Source organism: Rhipicephalus sanguineus, chromosome 5, assembly GCF_013339695.2.
Source record: "Rhipicephalus sanguineus isolate Rsan-2018 chromosome 5, BIME_Rsan_1.4, whole genome shotgun sequence".
Taxonomy (NCBI): Eukaryota; Metazoa; Arthropoda; class Arachnida; order Ixodida; family Ixodidae; genus Rhipicephalus; species Rhipicephalus sanguineus.
This window is the reverse complement of record NC_051180.1, coordinates 116,006,438-116,026,541: the sequence shown is the minus strand read 5'-3', so window position 1 is coordinate 116,026,541 and position 20,104 is coordinate 116,006,438. Positions and strand designations below refer to the sequence as shown.

Here is a 20,104-nt window from a genome sequence, read left to right as displayed (position 1 = left end):
ATACGAACCATTTCACGACAGCCCCGGTAGCATCATTAGATAAATGTGATGTACGATCTGTAATGCGTCAATCCATCAGGCTTTCGATATGGTGACACGCCGAGAGTTGATTTGCACTGTGCCCACGTCCTACTTAATTTGGCGGTTGGCATACTGTGTCGAAGTATATATGGATGGGGTCGCATGGAATGGGTCCACCGGCCTAAATAGTCAACAGTCGTTTTCTGTGGGAACGTATGCGCCCGGTAAGTATAAGAAAGAGGTAGGTGTAGCAGCTGAAGACCAACGGAGGAGGCACGAGAATGCTGTTGAAGAGAGTCAAGTGTTTAAAGCAATTTATATGGAAGCCGTTATATGGAAGACGTTATATGGAAGCCTCCCTTCTCCTTCTGTTGGGGCCACCAGTTTGTTGAAGACCGGCCTTGATTGAACACTGAAATTGCGGTTAATATGAACCAGGTGGCTCATCAGGTGGCGCGAATTACAGCTGTTTAACCCATTCTAAAGGTGCCTGGTACATGGCTAGAGTCGCACAGCGTTTTTTTTATTAACATTAGAGTTACAATGCTATATTGATTAATTTCGTGCCAGGGAATTGCTTTAGGCTGGACGCTATGCAAAAACACACGTAAACACCGACGAAATCTGCTTGATAGCCACAAGAATCATATATTTATTGTTGGCAACGCCGATAAACACCCTCGCTCTCGTCCACAATGTCGGTGAATCGAGGGCCACTGCGCATGCCCCCGGATGCGGACATGCTTGATAACCGGGCACTGCGAGCAGCCAGGGGCTTTACCAGGGAGTGGTCGGCGAACGTTCGCGGAGTCTGCGTGTGTGCGCGGCGTGCTGTCCGCCGGAGTCAGGGTTAACGGCACCGGCGCGGAAGTGTCTTTGGAGTATAAATAGCGAACTCGCACAACTGGCGCCCAACGTGGGGCCCGAACCCACGACCCTGAGATTAAGGGTCTCATGCTCTACCGATTGAGCTCGCCTAGGTCCGACGCTGCTGCTCGCTTGGCTTTGTTGCCACCGCGACAAAACAGCAGGTTACCTGGATTGACACCTACTCGTCCTGTCCAGCGGCTCCAACGTTGAAAAGCTGCCGCCGCAATTGCTGCGGCAGGTGTCTCAGGAACTCTGAGTTGGACGTCAGCCACCGGAGGGCATCCGCGTCATCGTCAACGAGGCGAAACACGCAGAAGCCGGCAAACGCTGCCACGAAGCTGACGGCAACGTCGTGAATGCGAAGTGCGAGGCCGCCGCGGGCAAGGAGCCCGTGCTCAACATATGGACGAGTGGGCTGGCACACACCCCACGGGCGGCCAACCCGAAGGCTCTGCATGCTCGCCAAACACAGCAAGGAAGTGTCCGCGAAGGTCGTCCTAGCACCAACACGAAGACCACGGGCCCTGTCAAAGGCGGTGAGGCCAACGTTTATAGAACCAGGTCAGTTGCAAAACTGAGCGATGTTGCGCGGCGCTGCCGCCATCAGCGACAGATGTGGCGCTGCTGTCGCAACAGGATTCACTCACTCCACTCTCTTCAGCCAGCGTTGAATGTTGCGGTGCGTTAGAATCACTGAATCAGTGGAGGCTGCCTTCTGCGTGAACAGTTTTGCGCTTTCCGCGCCCTATTGTGCTTCGGATTTGCTGGTGTCTTCGCCACGCCGATATGTTGTGTTCCCGGCTGTACGAGCGGAAATCCGAGGCACCACGACGCTTCTTTTGTGCCTAGGGTCACTAACTCCTCAATGAAGGGAGGCGGGGTAAACTAACATAGGGAGCAAGCGAAGTCAGTTTTCTTAATTGCGGTATATTCCAGACAAATTCATTGTTTCTTTCTTGTTTCGGCCTCTTGAAGTTGTACTTCAGCTGGCTACGTGCTGCTCGCAACATTTCCTCTTGCTGGAGAGTGTACTCGTAGAAGTTGTCGCGCTTCACACCGAAGTTCAGTCAAAGTAGTCAAAGACCTTCGAATCCACCGCTAGCCACCGCAACATTGCTTCGTGCGTGCTATTCGTCAGAACATCGTGTTCTGGAGCGTGACGCGCGTTGTCGGGTGTGCGTTGGATCACATAAAAAATTTTAACTGGACGCTGTATGAAAAGTCGGGACAGTCCCGCGAAATCAGAGACTGTTGGTAACCCTACTTGTGCCCCGCGTGATCCGTACCAGCGAAAGAGCGTATGCTTAGGCATGATGGTAATTCATGTTTCATTTTTGAGCGCACAATTGAACAAAGACGAAAAGCGACGCGGACACGTACAGCGCTGGCGTCCGCGTCGCTTTTCGTCCTTGTTCAAATGTGCGCTCAAAAAGTGAAACATGAAACGGACTAGCGAGTGGCGTGGGATCGCGCCATTCCTCGTGAGGATATGAAACTGACCGACACATCACGTATGTGTGCATGATATGCACCTTCACGAGGAAGACATCCTGAAGACTTTCACTCACACGGTCTATGCTAAGAATTAAGGCTGAAATCGCCAGCGGAATGGAGCCTCGTGGAAGGATGCGTCCCAACGATGTTCTCGAACTTGCCTTGACTTGAGTGATTCTAAAAATTGTGCTGTAAATAATATTTTACACTTAATTGGAGCTGTTTTTAAAAGTTTAATGCTTGAGACTGCAATCGTGCCATTTGTGCGCATCACACTATACATGCCATATCTCAAAAATTGTTTCACTGCATTGCGTGCGTACGTAAAATCACTAGATTTTTTTTTTCTGTAGCATCACTGAAAATGTGGCGTACGGCGATTTTACCGCTCAATGATAGCGAATAACGACAGCCGCGATGCAGAGTGAAAACGCCTGACGTCAAAAAATATAAAGTGAAGAATTATCGGAAAGAAAACAGCGCAAAAGAGATGGACAACCAGAAAAAGAAATGCACAAACGACTGACTTACAACAAAGATTTATTCGTTAACACCGCGCAATACTTGCACAGTTTAAAACGAAAAGAAGGAAGTACCAACACGCCCAAGCATCCACTTTAGCTGAACAATTACGCTGCGAGAATGCGCCATATAGTTAATTTCTTATAGGGTAATGGAAAGACACGTATGTTATGCTATCAAGCATCAGTTATCGTGGGCAGTCTAGAAAGCCATAGCTTTACTGACTTTGCCTTAACGTTGGTAGATATTACTCAGGTTTACGCTGCAGCGGCAGCGCAACGAAAAATCTCAATAATATACAGTCGGCGATGTAAACAACGAAGCCCATTCTAAACGGCTGGCTCGGTGTCTTGCCACGCACACTACGCGTTTTCGTCTGCTAGCGGAAGCTTGTTGCTCCGCCAGCGCCACCAAACCGGAAGCTGCCCCGGCGCTGCGCGACGGCTTGGCAGACGCGGGGAGTTTTGGAACTTACCTGGTTCTATAAACGTTGGGTGAGGCGACGTCTTCTTTGGCGAGGAGGAATGTGTGGGGAACCCTCGATAACCACCCTCACTCTCGTCCACACTGGCGATGACATGTCCCAGCAACGGGGGCCACTGCGCATGCCCCCTGATGCGGACATGCTTGATACCCGAGGACAGCGAGCGGCCACGCGGGAGTGGTCGGCGAACGTTCGCGGAGTGTGCGTGTGTGCGCGGCGTGTGGTCTGCCGGTGCGGAACTCTTCGTGGAAGTTTGCTGTTACGTTTTTTCTCTTGTTGCCGTAACGGTTTGGAGTTTTACTAATAAAAGGTTTTTTTTTTTAAGTAAACCCGACGCTTCGTTTCTTTGGAGTAGACAGGGAACCCGCACAATATCTCCCCTGGAGTTTCTCGTCTTTCTGGCGCACTTCGTGACGCAGAAGAGTGATTCTCGTGACGTCTATGTAGTACATACTCTCGATTGGTCCATATGTGGTGAACTCTAAATGCTCCGCGGTGCAGCCGTGGCGTTGCCAGCGTGAGGGAGAACGACATTCTCTTCCCTCCCTCTGCGCCGTAACAAAGGCACGAAGGAGGCGCGGAGAGGGAGAGAAGGAAAACCAGTTCGCCGAGAAATAAACCCAGTTGGTACCGAGACTCTCAACAACACGCCTCGTCTCTGCGTCGCTCACGCGTACCAACAATTGGTGACCCGCAGTCCCGAACATGGAACACCACGACGCCGTCGCCAGCCCGACAGTAGCTGTGTTAGACGTGAAGCTTCCTCCCTTTTGGACCAGCGACCCGGCACTTTGGTTCGCCCAAGTGGAATCGCAGTTCGCCGCCCGCCGCATCACCGCCGACCACACAAAGTACCACCACGTGGTCGCCAACATCCCACCTGCCACAGCGAGCGAGGTGCGCGACATTCTGCTTGCCCCACCAGCCGAAGATGCCTATCGAGTGCTCAAAGAGACGCTGATTCGCCGTCTAACCCCTTTGGAGCCGGAGCGCCTGCAGCAGCTGCTACGCGAGACCGAACTGGGCGACCGCCGACCCAGCCAACTGTTGCGCCACATGCAGCAACTAGCGGGCTGCACAGCAGGTCTCGACAGTCGCCTGGTGCAGGAGCTTTTCCTTCAAAGACTGCCCGCAACCGTGCGGATAGGCGTCACGGCTTCCGGAGAGACAGACGTTTCCAAGATCGCCGAAATGGCTGACCGACTCATGGCCGTCGCCACGCCAGCAGTTGCCACGGTGCTCGCCGAAGCCTCGCCCTCTCCCGCCTTGTTGGAGATTCGTGCGGAAATTTCTCGCCTCGCCGACACCGTCGCGGCGCTGCAGTCAAGCGGAAGTCAAAGCACACGGCGGAGTGCTACACAACAACAGCGGCAGCTGTGCTGGTACCACCGTAAGTTCGGTGATACTGCACGGAAATGCGTGCTGCCGTGCGAGAAATCGGGAAACGCGCCGAGCCAGCACTGACGGCGACAAGTGCCACCGGCTCAGCGGAAAGTCGCCCGTCAGTCTTCTTCCTGACTGATCGCGAGAAAGGCACTCGTTTCCTGGTCGACACTGGGGCAGAAGTGAGCGTTGTGCCGGCGTCGCCAGCCGATCGCAAAGGCCCGTGTTCGTCACCGTTGCAAGCTGTAAATAACACGACGATACCGACGTACGGGCACCGCTCACTCTCGCTGGACCTGGGCTTCAAGAGGACATTTCGGTGGATATTCGTGGTAGCTGACGTAAAATTTGCTATCCTGGGAGCGGACTTCTTGCGTCACTTTGGACTGCTTGTTGATGTACGAAACCGGCGTATACAGGATCCCCTCTCACAAGCAGAAGTGTGCGGAAAGCCGTCTAAGCATCCGCTTCTCAGCCCTACGCTCGTGATACCACCGGGCACCGCCCGTTTTACGGCTATCCTACGCGAGTTCCCCGAGCTGACGCGGCCGCCACAGACCGGCGGAGTCGTCACACACAATGTATGTCACCACATTTCCACCACAGGGCCCCCGGTTTACGCACGCCCACGCCGCCTGTCCCCCCAGAAGCTGCAAGTAGCACGGCAGGAGTTCGACCACATGCTCGAGCTCGGCATAATCCGCCCATCCGCTAGCCCTTGGGCATCTCCACTACACATGGTGCCAAAGTCTACACCAGGAGACTGGCGGCCCTGCGGGGATTATCGAGCCCTCAACCGAGCAACCGTGCCCGACCGTTATCCGCTACCTCATATTCACGACGTCACGGCCAACCTGCATGGTGCGACACTTTTCTCCAAGATCGACCTCGTACGTGCCTACCATCAAATTCCAATGGCCTCAGAAGACATCCCGAAGACGGCGATAACAACGCCATTCGGCCTGTTCGAGTTCCTCCGCATGCCTTTCGGCTTGAGAAACTCCGGACAGACATTCCAGCGCTTTATTAACGGCGTTTTACACGGCCTCGACTTCTGTCATGCGTACCTCGACGATCTACTCATCGCAAGCAGCACACCAGATCAACATGAGGTGCATCTGCGATCAGTGTTTCAGCGCCTGGCAGAGCATGGAATACTGGTGAACACGGACAAGTCTGAGTTTGGGGTGCACAAGCTGACGTTTCTTGGTCACGTCATCTCGAGCTCCGGAATTAAACCTCATCCAGACAAGGTTAAAGCTGTCGAGCAGTTCCCACAACCCAGCACTAAACGTCAGCTCCGTGAGTTCCTCGGTCTCGTGAACTACTACCGCCGTTTCATCCCCTAGTGTGCCACTATTCTACAGCCTCTCCACCTCCTGCTGTCGACACACGAAGGTGCCGCTAAGGATACAAAGGATGCCGTAAGGAGCTCTACTGGACGGAGGGCGCCCAAGCGGCCTTCCAAGAGATCAAGAGACGTCTTGCCGACGCCGCGCTTCTCACTTACCCGCAACCGGGAGTTCCGCAGTGCGTCATGGTTGACGCATCGAACGTAGCTGTGGGTGCTGCACTTCAACAACTCATCAAAGGAGTGTGGCGACCAATCGCTTTCTTTTCCCGGAAACTGACATCCACCGAACAGCGGTACAGCACCTTCGGGCGCGAACTGCTGGCCGTCTACGCGACAATCCGGCACTTTCGGCATTACCTAGAAGGTACCGAATTCTTTGTCTTGACGGACCACAAGCCTCTCATGTATGCCTTGCGTTCACTGAATGCTGAGGGGGGCGCCCATACAGCCCGCGAACTGCGGCAGATGTCATACATATCCGAATTTACCACGGACATCCGCCACATCAAAGGAGTCGACAACGCTGTCGCCGATGCCCTTTCGCGCAGCCCGGTCAGCGCCATAACCTGTCCCACAGGAATAGATCTCAGCAAAATGGCGGCTGCTCAACGGGATGACGACGAATTGCGCCGCCTACAAGAAACGTCGACGTCACTAAACCTGCAGTGGTTACCCTTGCCAGGTACAGAAGGGCTTTGCTGCGACACGTCTACTAGCAAGCCACGACCATTTGTGCCCATGCATTTCCGTCGCGAGGTATTCGCATCGCTACACGAGATGTCACACCCGGGAATCCGAGCTACGCAAAAGCTCCTAACGGCACGTTTCGTATGGCCCGGCATCAACCGCGATTCCCGACAATGGACTCGTGAGTGCCTCGCATGCCAGCGCTCCAAGGTACAGCGTCACACCGTGACACCGTTGGAGACGTTTCCCGGGCCAGATGCTCGATTCGACCACATACACGTCGACATCGTCGGGCCGTTGCCACCCTGTCAGGGCCAAATGTATCTGCTAACTTGTGTTGACCGTTTCACGCGTTGGGCAGAGGCTGTTCCCATGCCAGACATCACAGCCGAAACTGTTGCCCGTGCTTTCGTCAGTCACTGGCTCTGTCGCTTTGGCGTGCCATCATCCATTACAACCGACAGAGGAAGCCAATTCGAGTCCGCATTATTCGCCAGTCTAACAAAGCTCATCGGTGCATGACTGCCTACCATCCGATGAGTAATGGAATGGTTGAGCGATTCCACCGACAGTTGAAAGCCGCACTCATGGCAAGCGAAGAACACTCCTGGGTCGAAGCACTGCCCATTGTACTCTGGGGCATACGCACTGCTTTCAAGGCGGACGTCGGCTGCAGCGCTGCAAAACTTGTCTACGGCACAACCCTGCGTCTGCCTGGCGAGTTCTTTGTGCCTGACCAACAACAGACCCACATTCCTGCTGGCGACTACGCATCTCGCCTACGTCACATCATGACAAAACTTCGACCGACACCTCCACGACAGCCCGCAGAAAGAAGCATATATGTGAGCAGCGAACTCGAGTCGTGTAGCCACATCTTTCTGCGCAACGATGTAGTGCGAAGATCACTACAAGCACCGTACGACGGACCCTTCAGAGTTCTCCGCCACGGGAGAAAAACGATTACCATCGAAAGGCATGGCCGCCAGGAAGTGGTGTCATTGGACAGAGTTAAGCCGGCACACATGGAGACCAACCAGTCCACGACAGCAACCTCCGCCCTTCCACCTGAAACCTGCCGAACAGCGCCACATCCCACACCAGCGACGGACACCCAAGTGACTGAAAAATATCACACACGCAGTGGAAGACGGACAGGTGCGCCAAATCGCCTCAACCTGTAGCCGCGTTTCATTTCGCTCGTGCTCTCACTAGGGGGGGAGTACTGTGGTGAACTCTAAATGCGCCGCAGTGCAGCCGTGGCGCTGCCAGCGTGAGGGAAGAACGACATTCCTTTCCTCCCTCTGCGCCGTAACAAAGGCACGAAGGAGGCGCGGAGAGGGAGAGAAGGAAAACCAGTTCGCCGAGAAATAAAGCTAGTTGGTACCGAGACTCTCAACAACACGCCTCGTCTCTGCGTCGCTCACGCGTGCCAACAACCGCTTCGCTCACCACTACGAGCTTTTCACTCACGGTCACCAGTGGTTTAAAGCCATATGCACATGTCTTCGTTCGAGTATAAGACTAGTACTTGATCAAGCTGGCAGAGCACGGTAAGAAAGCATAAGGGAAACAAAAGAAAAAGTAGAGACGGCCGTGCCGCCTATTGTTAGCTTAGGGGCTGACTTTGCGCCCCCCCCCCTCTTAGGTGAATAGGGGGGGCGGCCACCCTCCTTGCCCTCCCTCCTCCCCCCCTGTGCGCACGCCTATTGCTGTACTTTATCTCACAAGCGAAACAATATTACTCTTCCTGGGGGCGCCTGCACTGCATGGGTCACTGCAACATGGACATATGTGATGCGGTATTTAACTATATAAAAGAATCGAAGAGACTGTCATGCTAATATGTCAAGTACATACTTATTTTATTTCTTCATTTATTCATTACACTTTTTACTTACTTATTTATTTATTTTATTTGACTCTCTCTCTCTTTCTTTTCTTTAGCATTCAATACAGAAGCCATAAACACAACTAATATTCTCGCTTGCCTACAAATTATCTTTTTAGGACTACCCTTTTTTTTCTTCACAAATCCTACTGCCGCACGATTCATGGCCGATCCCCTGTAGTGGGTTGAGCCATTCCTCTAGGTACCAACCAACCATCCATCAGATCAATCGCACAGTCATTGCAGTATTTATTTCATACATTACCTATTATTCCATTTTTATTTTATTAATTATTTTTATTATTTATGCTATTTTATTTTTCATAATTCATTTTTCAAATTATCTTCTAAATTTTAAACAACGAGTCTTTGGCCAATCCCCCATAGTGGGTGTGTGCCATAGTGTTGAAGGAAAAACAAACAAACAAACAAGGCCGTCGTCGGTGAACGAGCATTCATTCAGTGACAAATATCAGCGGCAATGATCCCTTTGCGAGCGTGCAGCAGCTACGACAGCCGCCATGTGCAACTCTGGGAGACCGAGATGTACTTCAACCTCCACCCGGCCATACTGGGAGTGTTGCTGCTGTTCGCCTCGGCGGCCATTTGGAGCAACGGAATCGCCGTGGCACCCGGCGAGTTACAGCCACCTGTACAAGGAGCAGCGCCGCCTCACTGGCTGTCGGAGGTCGGCGACAGCTTGAAGCGAGGGTTCACGCGAAAGCGCACAGAGCGGCGGGATGAACACGGAGCGTACGTGATGGGCGCCTACGCCGACGTCCGCGTGTCACCACCGGTCGTTCGGTTCCTGGTGGTGGCGAACGGGGAAGAGAAGAGGCGCCACTTCCCGCCCTTCGAATGCCGCTTCACATTCAGCAATTCAAGTAAGTTAACACAGTTTTACAGTGGACATTTCGCAGTTTTGCAGTGCGCTCATGAAGGCCACCAATGAGTGCAGAGGCGCGAGTACGCCCGTCAACTCTGTTCTCGTTTGCTGGCGTGAAGGACATAAGGGGGTTAAAAGAATTTGCTGGAGTGGCAATTATTGCTCAAGAGTGAAGCCGTGCCCACCAAAACATGGCGACTGCGGTTGCCGTCTTAGCAGGGGCACGATAAGCCATCGGCGTTTGGCGAAGGAAAGGCAGCGTTTTTCTCGCACGCCAGACGAGTTTAATATGGCAACTTTTACGGGTCAGATACTGCTCCAAGTGTGTCTTCGTGTTACTACTATTCCTTAGTATGCCTCAATTCATGGCAAATTTTATTGATCAAGTCGCCGATACTCCTCTCGATGGGTTACTTTCGCCGGCAACAACGATCTTTTATTTTATAATTACCGCAGTATTTACACTAACAAATTAACACCATTTTATCTCTAAGTAGGCACCACCAGAAAAGAGCATGTTTTCGAGATCTTTGGTGGACAAAAGCTGGCTTCACTATTGCTGGCAAGGCGTTGCGAGAGCTTCCACTCCAGAATTTTTATTGCGATAGCAATTATATGGACAGTCTCGGCTGGAAAATGTCCGTCCCCGTCGCCGTCATTCACCGTATATGTATAAGTATGTATATATATAGAAAGGCCACAAAGAAAAATATTTAAGAAATTCTTTCCGACGCGCGGAATTAAACGGGCGACCTCTCGCTTTGCAGCCCGCCGCGTTAGACGTTAGGCCACGACAGCACCGTCTCTCAGCCTGCTAACGGCGAGCTATTTATATACACCATGTAATTCAGCATGCTTTCTTAGTGGCCACATAGATGGCGCGATGTGCGCGGTGTTGCGCGCTTTAAAGATCGTCGCCCCGCCCCTGCGAACGCCGTTGCTGTTCGCTCTACAGGGCGTCGTCGCTTTCGTGCGCTTATCTCAAGGAAAGAAGGGGCGGCCGGGGGTGCTTCGCTTCGTTCGCTGCAGCGGCCGCGTTTGCGAAAGGAGCGCGCTGTTCAAACAGAAATAAGTAACAACTCTGACAATTAGTTCGCGCTCGTCTTGTGTGTACCTGTTCGTTTGTTTCGTGCGTCCTGCTTTATATTTGAGCAGTTGCGTTTCAAGTGTAGAGCTGCGGCGCATTAGTTCGCGCTCGTCCTGTGTGCGTTCTTTTCGTGCGTCCTTTGGGCTCGAGCGATGAGCTGGCAATTTCGAGCTGCTTTCCGTTCTTCGCGTTACATTACAATTTATTGCTATCGCAATCATTGCTTCGCCGTTGCGGCGAAACTGTGACTTTTTTTAGAAGGACACAACGACACAAGACGCTGAAAAGCAAGGGAACTGTTTATTGATGACTACCGCGAGGGCGCGCGCGCCCTTTCTCAGGAAGGCCAGTCGAGGGGGGGGGGGAGGTGGTCATCACGCTTCATTAAGCGGGTGCCCCACTGGTAGAATCTCCACTGGTCATCCAACTTCACTGAATGGGGTGGCTCCAAGATATTGTGAAAGGGAGATGGAAAAGAAATGTTACAGTTTATTAATTCATTATAATATGCTTCAGAACGTTTAAACCAAGGATATGATGGACAACAGCGCCTTAGTAAACTAGAAATTAGCGTGAATATGAAGCTCTTGCGACACCAGCGGGAGATTATAGCCCTAGCCCGATCGCGTAGCAACTCCTCAGTACTCTAAGAGTCACTCACTGTATATGCTATCTTTAGGTAGCAGTGTTGCGCATAGGTCTGGCTCGCAACCACAGCTATGCGGCGAAGCTGCACTCTCTTTCTGCAGGCGACGTGCCTACCGTGTCGCCGATCGACATGCTTGGCGTGTCGAAGACCGGTGATTAACTTGACTGTAGATGACCAGTGCCAACCCAGTTCACTGCCGCGACGTCGTCAAAAAATATAAAAATTGGCCCGAGCGTCAGCTTCTCCGCAACGCATGGTTGCTCGCGGCGTTTGGAAGACAGATGCGCAACTCTGCTACCTAAAGGTAGCATATACAGTAACTCTAAGTACTCTAGCATAATGCTGTCTCTATAGACCAGAATTGTCATCGTCTAGTTGTTGGGGGCAGCCTTCTTTGGCCGAGGGCTTATGGGCACATGAAACAAACGGTCACGACAGCGTGCAGCCTGTACCTGTTGCCTGCATCGGCTTCCATCTGTTGTGATGTAAGTAAACACGCAGTCCTTGTGCTGGCTGCGCCGAGAGCCGAAAGCTGTGGTCACATAAAAAGGCGAATGTTGTATACCGCATGCGGCGCGTCGTAACAAGAAGTCTAGTGTAGTGCACTGTAAGACGGAATGAAATGTTGCTTCTTCATTGCATTTCATGGCATTCATTGCGCCAGTCCATAACATATATGTTTGAAGTTCCACGAGGGCTAGTGAACTTTCCATGTTGGAAGGAGCACTGCACTCATGTGTATGAGAAGTGCATGAGGAGACTCTCACTACAATTATTTTTCTGGCAACCTCGGTGGCAGCGGCGCTGTGAAGTATGGCACGGGTTCGAGTGACGGCCGAGAAGGCTCCTCTGCTACGCCTGTGGCGTACACAACGACTGTAATATAGTTAGATAGGAACCTCAAGCGAAGAGCGAGGTCCGGCTGAGATATGTGGACAGCGCCGACATTGATAGTAGGCTGTTCTGTCACGAAAGAACAGAACGCGGGAGGGAAGCGTCGATCGCGTAGAGCGGCTAAGCATTTGAAACATTAAACTGTAAGGAGCCGTGAGACACTGCCCTGCGCGTCAAGGAAGGAGACCTCAGGTTGGCCGAGTCGACAGAAAAGGCCTATACAGTTGAAACCCGCAATAACGAAATCGGCGGGGAAAGCACAAAATTTCGCTCTTGCGGGAATTTCGTTGGCGCGAGAATGCGGCAGAAAAGACATAGAATTTACAAAAGAAACCATTTTATTTCCAAAAGTCAGTAAGTTTGTTTTGACGGGCCTTACCATGCAGCAATTTGATGCCTCTCGATCGGGAATCTCATTTGCCACGGCACAAAGTTCTCCCCATGCACTGGTCAGTGACGGCGGCACTGCGCTGTCACCAGTACCGTCATCAAGTGCGCCTACAGGCGAACCTTCTTCCGGCTCTGCTGGATCAGCGCGGATCAGCGCAGAATTGTGGACAGTGAGCTGCACGCAACGCCGAATTCTTCGGCGATGTCCATTTTTTTCCTGCCCTTTTCCACCTCACTGATGATTGCAGCCTTATCTTCTAGTGTAATGAACTTCCGCTTTTTCGTTGGAGGTGGCATCTTCGCAGGCAGCGAAATCAGACGAAGCAATCGCAACACACTGTTCACGTTGCACCAAGCGACCGAGCAAACGCTCCACAAATGGCTCCACACACGCGCCCATGTGCGCGCAAAGCCGACAAAGCCAAGCACAGAGCCGAGCCAACGAACGAAACTCCATGAGAAATGTGGATTTGGCTACGTAGTCCGCGATAACGCGGTGTTTCGGCAAGCCATCATCATCATCATTGTCGCCAGCTTTACGTTTTTTTGTAAACAATGATGGCGGCTGATTCTCAAGTGCGCTGTAGCGGTGGTTTTGCACAATTTAAGTGTAGCATGAATGCATTTCAGCAGTTTTCGAATGTAGTTAATGTTGCGAGAGTAGATTATTTGCGCACTCGTGTTTCAAAAATTTCGTTAATGAGGGACTGCGGTATGAATATCTTTCGTAGTCGCGAGTTATGAAATGCATTGACTCCTATGGGCGTTCGCCGGTGCTCCGAAAATATTTCGTTGCGGTGAGAATTTCGTTCCCTCGGGATTTCGTTATCGCGAGTTTCGACTGTACCACGAACGGTAGACGGGCGCCTGCTGGTATATGGAGACATGACCTTTCCTTTCACCTTACCGGATCTTAACCTTTCATAAAAAACGGGAGATTCAAGTTCATTCATTCATTCATATTGCTGACGTTGGAATATCACCATAGAGAAATATTCTTTCATATCAGCAGAGCGGAGGTGTAAGACGTCTCAAGTGCAGAATGAAAATAAAATGATATCAGAGAAAAAGAGGCTGGAACCACTGCGTGGAGTGAGCGTCCACAACATCCACGGACGAAGCGATAGAGGCTGACGCTGAGCGAATCGGGTAGAGGCGAGGTTGACGTATACGGTAAGATTACTCCTAGAAGTAAAGCCGGCCATGGGTTACAGAGAGCGGGAACGGAGTGATGGAAAGATGAGAAGTGGAAAATAGGAGTTAGGACGAGCGGACACCATTTGCGATGAGTGACTGCATTCACCGCTGCGGTATAGCGTCCCTGTAGCGCTCCGCAGAAAGGTGCACTACGTAGCGGTGATCGCCTGGCAGAGCGTTTGCCTCCAATGCAAGTACTGGGATCGATTCACAGTGGCGCCAGGCACCCGCCGCTTTTTCTATTGGGAACAGAGGTATCCAAGCCTGGGGGTCGGTGGCGTGGGTACTCATGCCTCGAGAAGATGGCCTCCCCTTTCTATTCCTTACTCCTTCTCAAGTGTCATGCACCTCACCGATCCACAACGATTGAAGCCTGCTCGATTTCCCTGTAATTAAAAATTATCCTTCATGCAATACCCCAGCTAGGGCTTATCAGGTGTATTAAATAAATATTCCACACTTTAAATTCGTGTGCTAAGAGAATTCGTGTGCTAACACTGCGAGTTCGTGTGCTAAACTGCGAGTGTTAGCGCATGAACTGTTAAATTCGTGTGCTAACACTGCGAGTTCTAAGGCACTAGACGGTGCCTTAGAACTCGCAGTGTTATGATAAGAAATTTCTGATACATTCCTTCCAGGAAATTTTGCGAGTACCAAGTGAGTACTCGCTGTGATCTGTTTCTCCCTTTCCCGCACTTGTCGATCACTATACGGCTGGTGAGAGCGGGACAGCCTACGCGCTGTAACAAGCTCTGACACTGCTAATTCTAATCTGGAAGTCCTCAAGAGACATGCGTGTTTTCACGTCGCTTGCAGGGCAGTCGTAAATTCGTAAATCACGGGTCTGAAACACACGCCCCGCGACCTTTAGCTAGTGGTCCGGCCCTCACGTGACTGTCTTCGTCTCACATTTTTTTTTTATGACTTCGTGACTGCCTCTGATATTGCAAAATGGTTCGCATGATTTTCTCGCCTATTACAATTAAGAACGCTTTGTTCGGGTAAGCTTCACAGAGTAGACTGGTCTCAAGCATTTTTTTTCTTTTTCTTGAGGCGCTCCATGCGGCCATCATGTGTAAACATAACCGAGCTACAAAATCTTTCATCGGCGTTCATATTGTATAGTGGTTGTGGGGATTGGTAATGATATGTTAATCGAGTCCTGACGCCAAATCCCCCTCAGAAAGGACGTATTTATGAGATATGGGAAAGGCCGTCTTTCAAATGGCAACGTTAGTCGTACACCTCTCCCCCACTACTTCCAATTTCTCCATCTTGTCCCACGGCGGGACAAAATTTCGTGACTGCGGCCCGCTAGCTGAGGTGAGTTTGAGACCCCTGTTTAACACCTGTGCCCCTGTGTTCACGTTTCCACCTGCACTTAGACTTGTGATGACAACTGTTTACGTGTTTTCATAACCACGCTTTCTCGAAACTACCTCCTCATTGCAGCAGACTCCCCAGATTCGGAAGCTCCAGTGCGTGCCTCGTGGTCGCCCATCGGACACCAAGGTGGCTTCGAACCGTTGCTCGTCACCTGCCCCACTCGCAGGAACGATTCGTTGCCGCGCCTGGTGTCTCTAACGTACATGGGCGCTGACAGCAACGGGTGGCTCCTGCCTCGCAAGGTGGAGCGAGTCCCGAAGCGACCTGGCACCTTTGCGCTGTGCGTCACGGTCGGAGACCAGGGCGAACCCGACCCCAGGACACTCGCCGAGTTTTTCGCCTTCTACGACGTGCTCGGCGCCTCACGATACGTCTTCTACATAAGAAGTCCCGGCGCCGGCCTCGACTACCTCTCGGCGCTGCAGCGAAAGTACGGGGAGACCACGTCTACCAAGGACAGGCTGCGCGTGCATCTGGACGCGGTGCAAGACGACGACGAAGCCGTGACGAGTTGTGTCTACGACCTCATGACGTCTCCCTTCGAGTACGCGCTCGCGGTCACACCTCGGGATTTCGTGGTTCCTCGGCGGGACGCCACGATGAAGGAGTTCATCCAGCGCAGCCAACACGCCGGAGCCATGACATTCCTCAGGTACACCTTCGTCGGTCCCCGTCCTGTGCCTGGCGTCAACGAGTCATCTTTGATCAGCCAGTCGAAGGTACTGAGGTCGGCTCACGCGGACCCGCCCGGTATGACGTCGCGCGCTCTCGTCAGGGTTGCAGACGTGGTGCAGATGAGCGCGCGCGGAGGGTTCAGCTTGCTGCCGTCTTCGAGCGCGCGTGTTATGGACCCGCGGCATGCTAGCGTGTGCAGCTACGTCGAAGACTCCGAGGCTGCGCCGGAGGAGGCGCTCGCGTACGACGACTACATGCTCGGTTACGGTGACTTCATGCGCCGTTCTGTGGCTTGGCGACTGCATACCGAGAGACTTGGTGCCTGATATAATGTATCCGCAGGCACGTGGTTATGACTATAGGTACTGTTTTCAAGGGTGTACTGTGTGCGTCATTAATCAGAGATTACTTTGGGCTGTACCAGCAGCAACAACAATGAAGGAAGATAATTCACGTAAGCATGATACTACTTGCCTTGGCGCGGTTTTGCTGTTCACTTTTATACAACGAAGCTGTCTATGGCTCGGGCAAACCTCAGCACCGTCCGCTAGCGAAAGCTCGTAGCGTCCTCTAAGGAACAGTCGAATAGCTAATGTGTATCGAAGCATTTTGAGGCATTAAAGTGTGAGTGGCCCTTTATCGAGTGGCCGAAGAAAGTGGTGCATTAGAGTGGAAAAAAAAATCACCGACGATTACGGTACTGCCTAATGCCAATTCTGAGCGCATATTCGTGTTCGGGCAAGGGCAACTGTGTTTGAAGTTTTTGCTTTCTGCAAGGCATCGACTACATCATGAATCATAATTTTAGTGAAGTAGGACAGTACTCACTACGCCATTATTCGTCTTTCTGCGGATAAGCGAGGTACCCGTTACCAGTGGTGTAGACATGGGGGGGGGGGGGGGGGGCACACCGGGCCCGTGACCCCTCCCCCCGAACTTTTTTTCCCTATGGAATAGAGAGCCCGAAATGACACTTGACCACATAGCCTGCCCGGCCCCCACTTCAAATCAAGGAAGTTTTCGAGATAGTAAACGCAAACAGGCCAGGTGACCATCAATATTGTGTGATGCAGTAGGCCCCAAATAAGCTTCTTTAAAACGTGTGCTTGTCGTATAGCTTTTAAACGCTTCGTTAGGTCGAGACGTATATATATTTGAGCTGGTTGGTTCATATTTGCCATGGGCGTAGCTAGAAATTTTTTTAGGGTGGTGGGGAGGGGGGCGGTCAACCATACGTTATGTATGCTCGTGCGTTTGCTTGTATGTGTGCGTGTATATGTACACATGCAAAATTAAAGAATTTAGGGAGAGTATCAATGCCCATGCCAGTGATACAGTAAAGCAGCGCCAGAGTGCTCAAGGGGCTAGAGGAAGGGGAAGACGTAGACAGCGCTCTGCGTTGTTGTCAGGGGCGTAGCCAGGGTGGTTGGGGGGGTTCAACCCCCCCCCCCCCCCCGCCCGAAATTTTTCAGTTTTGCTTGCGTATATATACACGCGCACATAAAAACGCACGCACCAGCATACATAAAGTATGGTTAAAGCCCTCCCCCCCCCCCCCGAAAAAAATTTCTGGCTATGCCCCTGGTTGTTGTAGTTCCGTTTTTCTAGTTCCTTGTGTTCTCTGATGCTGCTTCGTTAAGCTCGCGGTCTTAGGGACCTGCCCAGCTTTTCTGAATATATCACAGCGCAAGCTCTTAGAGGCTCATTCCAATAGCAAAAAAAAAGACACCGTATAAAAATGTCCTATCGGGCCAATAGTCATGTTTGCAGTCATGCTAACATTGCGTGGCATTGCACAAGACGTCACGCCGTGTAAATTATTAACGAATACGTGCTTTAAAGCTTCCCACCCTCTACAAAGAGCTCGGCCATGATTCATAATCAGCTACAGCATCAACAGGGTTGCCAGTTAAATAGGCACACGTGTTGCTACGCAGTAGCGTAGTAAAGTTTCAGGCGTCACGCCGTGCGGATTGTCCAATGGGTGGAAGCTTTGAACCTGCCTGTCAAACTAATACGAGAGGCTGTGCCAGAATTTATCACCATCATCAGCAAGAGCAGCAGCACGAGGAGTCACGTGTGCAGCTACGCAGATCCACATATAGCACTTCCGTAATCATGCACCTGACGTCAGCGCAGATAACTGCGTAACGCGTGAACGCATTAAAGCTTCTCGAACATTACAAAGAGCCAGGCTACAATTTGTCATCATCAGCAGCAACAGAAGCATCAACAGAGGCTTTCGATAGAGCGAGGAGTCGCGTGTGCGGCTTCGAAGTTGCAAACGTTGCTTGGTATATATGCATCTGATGAGAAACCACGTGAATTGCGTAATGAGTTGGCGCCCGTCTATTTCAAAGGGTGGATGGATGGATGGAAATAACTTTATTTATACGTCCTGTACAGGGTGTTGCCACCTGCCTGGCTAATCCCACGTCGGGACTGGGAGGTCAAGCCTCCCAGCCCTGTCATGGGCGTACTGGACAGCCAGGACTTGGGGAATATGGTCGTGAGACTTTATCATCCCTGTAAACCGTTCCCGGGAAATGCCAGGGCCAAGCGACCCACACTCCCAGAGCATATGCTCAAGTGTGCATACTTCTTTCTTGCATGCCTTGCAAACAGCATCCATATCTTTTATATCGTACCATGTTTTTGCCTATGCTGGTGAGTAATAAGACTGTGTCTGTAATTGTCTAAGTGTGACCGCTTGTGCTCTGTTTAGTCTACTGTGAGGGGGTGGAAACTCTCTCCTCCCCAAATAGTAATGTTTAGTAACTTCATTATATGTCGTGGGCGTATCCCGTTGTTGATTTTTGAATCCAGCAGAATCAAAGCCATATGTAAAAGCGGCCCGGTCCGTAAGTTCGCGGGCAACGCTGTTGGCCGATTCATTTGGATTCATGGGAATGTCATCGAGTGATCCAAGGTGCGCTGGGAACCAATATATGTAAGGGCTCATCCACGATTTAGCACCATTGTCGTCAGCAGCCCCATCAAGAAAGTTGCCTTGCACCTGTGTAGCCTAACTCTATATGCCAAGCCCTATGGCTTGCGCAATGCGTACTGATACAACGGGCTTTGCCGTACTTCGTGATACCATACCCTCGCTGTGCCACATCCTTAGTTGGGAAAATCTCGCCGTGGTCTTATGCGGACTCTGTGCTTATAAACAACAAATTATTTGTAGTGTCAAATCGAATGCCCTCCGCAACGTACTTTTCGGATCACAAAGCGCATCTAACAGTATTTCTGCAGATGTGCGCGCATTAAGCCGCTACTTTCTATATCGGTATATACTTGCAATACGTGCACGAAGAGAGTCTACGACGGGCCATCAGAAGGCCGCTTCGCCAGCTTACGCTGTAACTGCGGTGCGTGTGCTGTCCTAGCCTGGAGCTTTTTTTCGGACTAGCGATAGTGCTATGTGGAGCGCTTTTGATAAAACGAAAAATAAAAAATTGGCCGCGTATCTGCGTGCTTTTTCTGCAAATGTCGTGTAAAGACGATAGAAGAGGCGCTGTGTGAGATATGGACGCCATCTGGCAATACGTCGGGAAACATGAGTGCTGTGTTGCGTGCTGGTAGTCCCGGCGCAGCAGCAGGCGAAGACCGGCGGTGACCAACGCGACCGGCGGGGACGCCAGCGAGCCCGAAAACGCGGTTTGGCGCGAAGCGCTGAAGCAGAGAAACGTCCGCACTCAACGAGTACTCTCCACACACTCTTTTATTTACACGTCGCCTGGGTAAAACAGGAACGCCAGAGCGGCGCCCACAACCGGCAGCCTGAAGGCCGCCCACAACGCTGCTTTTTCATTTTTTAAATATTTTTTTTCACCTTCTTGGCCTTCTCAAAACTAAAGTTTTTCAACACCAACCCATGGCATTCGTACAGTGCAATACAGAACCGAAACCGAAACACAACAATGAGCTCGTGCGAAGGGCACGGAGGAAGGCAAATTTCAGCGCAGTCGCATTTTCAGCTTTGTTGAAACAGCGCTCACTAGACGACGACGAAGTAAAAGAACAGCGCCTGTCCTGTGCCTTCTTTTACTTCGTCGTCGTCTAGTGAGCGCTGTTTCAACAAAGATGAACGCATACCAACTCGCTCAAGCTTCCATTCTTATGCATTTTCAGCGCAGCTTAAGAAACTAGGGTCCTTAAAATTACGTATGTATGCATTTTCTATTAAAGGAACACGCCACCTAATACTTACCTAGTGATGTTGCACCTC

General features: G+C 51.5%; 2 protein-coding genes across 2 annotated transcripts; both read left to right on the top strand.

Moving 5' to 3' along the window:
- The first annotated feature begins 4,096 nt into the window (after positions 1-4,096).
- Positions 4,097-4,855, top strand: LOC119394923 (uncharacterized). Its single transcript, XM_037662223.1, has one exon. The coding sequence runs from the start codon at positions 4,097-4,099 to the stop codon at positions 4,853-4,855; it is 759 nt and encodes a 252-aa protein (XP_037518151.1).
- Positions 4,856-9,187: 4,332 nt separating this feature from the next.
- Positions 9,188-16,196, top strand: LOC125758627 (uncharacterized). Its single transcript, XM_049416020.1, has 2 exons — positions 9,188-9,590; positions 15,262-16,196. Exons 1-2 carry the CDS (start codon positions 9,188-9,190, stop codon positions 16,194-16,196), a joined length of 1,338 nt encoding a protein of 445 aa, XP_049271977.1.
- The last annotated feature ends 3,908 nt before the right edge of the window (positions 16,197-20,104 follow it).

Excerpts from the sequence above, each read along its gene's own strand:
- LOC125758627 (XM_049416020.1), top strand. The coding sequence starts at position 9,188 with ATGATCCCTTTGCGAGCGTGCAGCAGCTACGACAGCCGCCATGTGCAA. Across the intron at positions 9,591-15,261 it reads CTTCACATTCAGCAATTCAA|CAGACTCCCCAGATTCGGAA; the intron begins GTAAGTTAACAC and ends TCCTCATTGCAG.
- LOC119394923 (XM_037662223.1), top strand. The coding sequence starts at position 4,097 with ATGGAACACCACGACGCCGTCGCCAGCCCGACAGTAGCTGTGTTAGAC.